The sequence below is a fragment of the Merops nubicus genome, unplaced genomic scaffold (genome assembly GCF_000691845.1).
Source record: "Merops nubicus isolate BGI_N331 unplaced genomic scaffold, ASM69184v1 scaffold26448, whole genome shotgun sequence".
Classification (NCBI taxonomy): domain Eukaryota; kingdom Metazoa; phylum Chordata; class Aves; order Coraciiformes; family Meropidae; genus Merops; species Merops nubicus.
The window spans coordinates 1-1,542 of NW_008624183.1; the positions used below are offsets into that span (position 1 = coordinate 1).

General features: G+C 60.2%; 1 protein-coding gene across 1 annotated transcript in view; it reads right to left on the bottom strand.

The window, feature by feature from the left end:
- Positions 1-6: 6 nt before the first annotated feature.
- Positions 7-1,542, bottom strand: part of LOC103777762 (A disintegrin and metalloproteinase with thrombospondin motifs 7-like) — a gene marked incomplete at both ends in the record, with an annotated part of 14,297 nt that continues 12,761 nt past the window's right edge. The window contains 3 exons of the mRNA XM_008945327.1: positions 7-94; positions 858-950; positions 1,118-1,262. Of these exons, the coding sequence (XP_008943575.1) occupies positions 7-94; positions 858-950; positions 1,118-1,262 (326 nt within the window). The remainder of the gene's footprint in view (positions 95-857; positions 951-1,117; positions 1,263-1,542) is intronic.

The following is a 1,542-nucleotide window of genomic DNA, read 5'->3' on the forward strand; positions in this document are numbered from 1 at the left end:
GCGAGCAGGCGGCCCACGAGCTCCAGGAGCCCCAGGCGCCGTCGATGGCCTCCGGACGGTAGCCCACGGGCACGCACTCGCCGTTGAAGCACCACTGCGAAGGGACGGGGAGGAAGAGGAGAAAACGAGGGTTTAGGAGGAGCAGTAAATGGTGTGGAGTCAGAGAGCCCGGCCGCGGGGTGTTGCCCTGGGAAAAATCCAGGTTTTGCTCGCACAGAGGTGCCTGGGGCTCTGCCAGAGCCCAGTGAGCAATGGGAAACTCAGAGGTGTTGGGCTAGTTGAGGATTTGTCCGAGGCACTGTACCCCATCTTCCACTGAGAGCCTTCAGCAAAGGGATTCACAGCCCAATCCTGGCCCAGAGGGTAGAGCCAGTGGGGACAAAGGCACAGGGAGAGGTTCTGCAGGGAACAGTAGCTAAGCACAGGGTCACCCCTCTGGGAGCAGGGCTTCGTGAAGAGACACTGAACCCAATGAGGAGAAATGTCTACAGATAGTTTTATAAATCCATAGTTTTATGGAGTTGGGCAGGAAAACCCTGTTCTGGAACAGTGATGTGTGATGGCCCTGCCCATCCCATAGTACAGGAGCTGGCATCACCCACACAGGGGTGACTGGTGCTGGCTGAAAAGAGCTGGTCCCCCATGCACCCCGTGCCTGGTGTGGCACCCATGGAGCAGAACAAGCCTTGTGCTCCCCTGCTACAAGAATTAACTGTGGGTTTCACCTTCTTAAGGCATTCTCAGCCCCGCCCAAGTCCCTCCATCCCTGGTAGTGGTGGGTGTTTGGGCAGAGCAAGGGCAGAGCAAGAGCAGGACAAGGAGGCTCTGCAGCCACCGAGGGCTCTGCTCCCCATTACCTTGTTCTCCCCACACGTTGTGCCGTCCACGGCCGCATCCAGCTTGGAGTGACACGTGTTCCCCACCGTGCACCACAGCGTGTTGCAGACACTCTGCGGAACACACGATTGCACAGGACACGGTTACTGCACCAGCCAACCTGCCAGCACAGACTGAGCTTGTGGGGAAAGGATCAACCTGTGCAAAGCCCCCCACCCCCATAAAGCCCCTCAGAGCCCCACGAGCCCCGGGGTTTATGTGGGGAGGGACCCTGGCTTACGTCCATGTCGTCACAGAAGGTGGAGTAGGGGCCGTACTGCAGCCGGCACTGGTGGCCCACGTCGTAGAGGACACCTGGGGGCACCAAGGGGTAGTCCAGCACCTCCCGGGCAGGGGGGTCATCCAGGCACAGCCCCCAGCCCCGGCTGAAAGAGAGGGGTCAAAGCAGCATCACCACCAGCCCGGCACAGCCGTACGTCCTCCGGGAGCTGCTAATGGAGGAACCACAGCTCATTAATGCCCCGCCAGAACGAGAAGCCACCAGCATTTTTAGCTGGCATGACCCTGGCTCTCCAGCCAACCCTGGAGCCATGCCAGCATGCAGTCAGGCACGTGTGGGTACCTGCTCTCTGGGGTGGGTGTCTGCTCCCAGGGTGACTGCCCCCCAGGCATGGCAGGTGGTGGACAAGGTGAAGGGACAAAGGC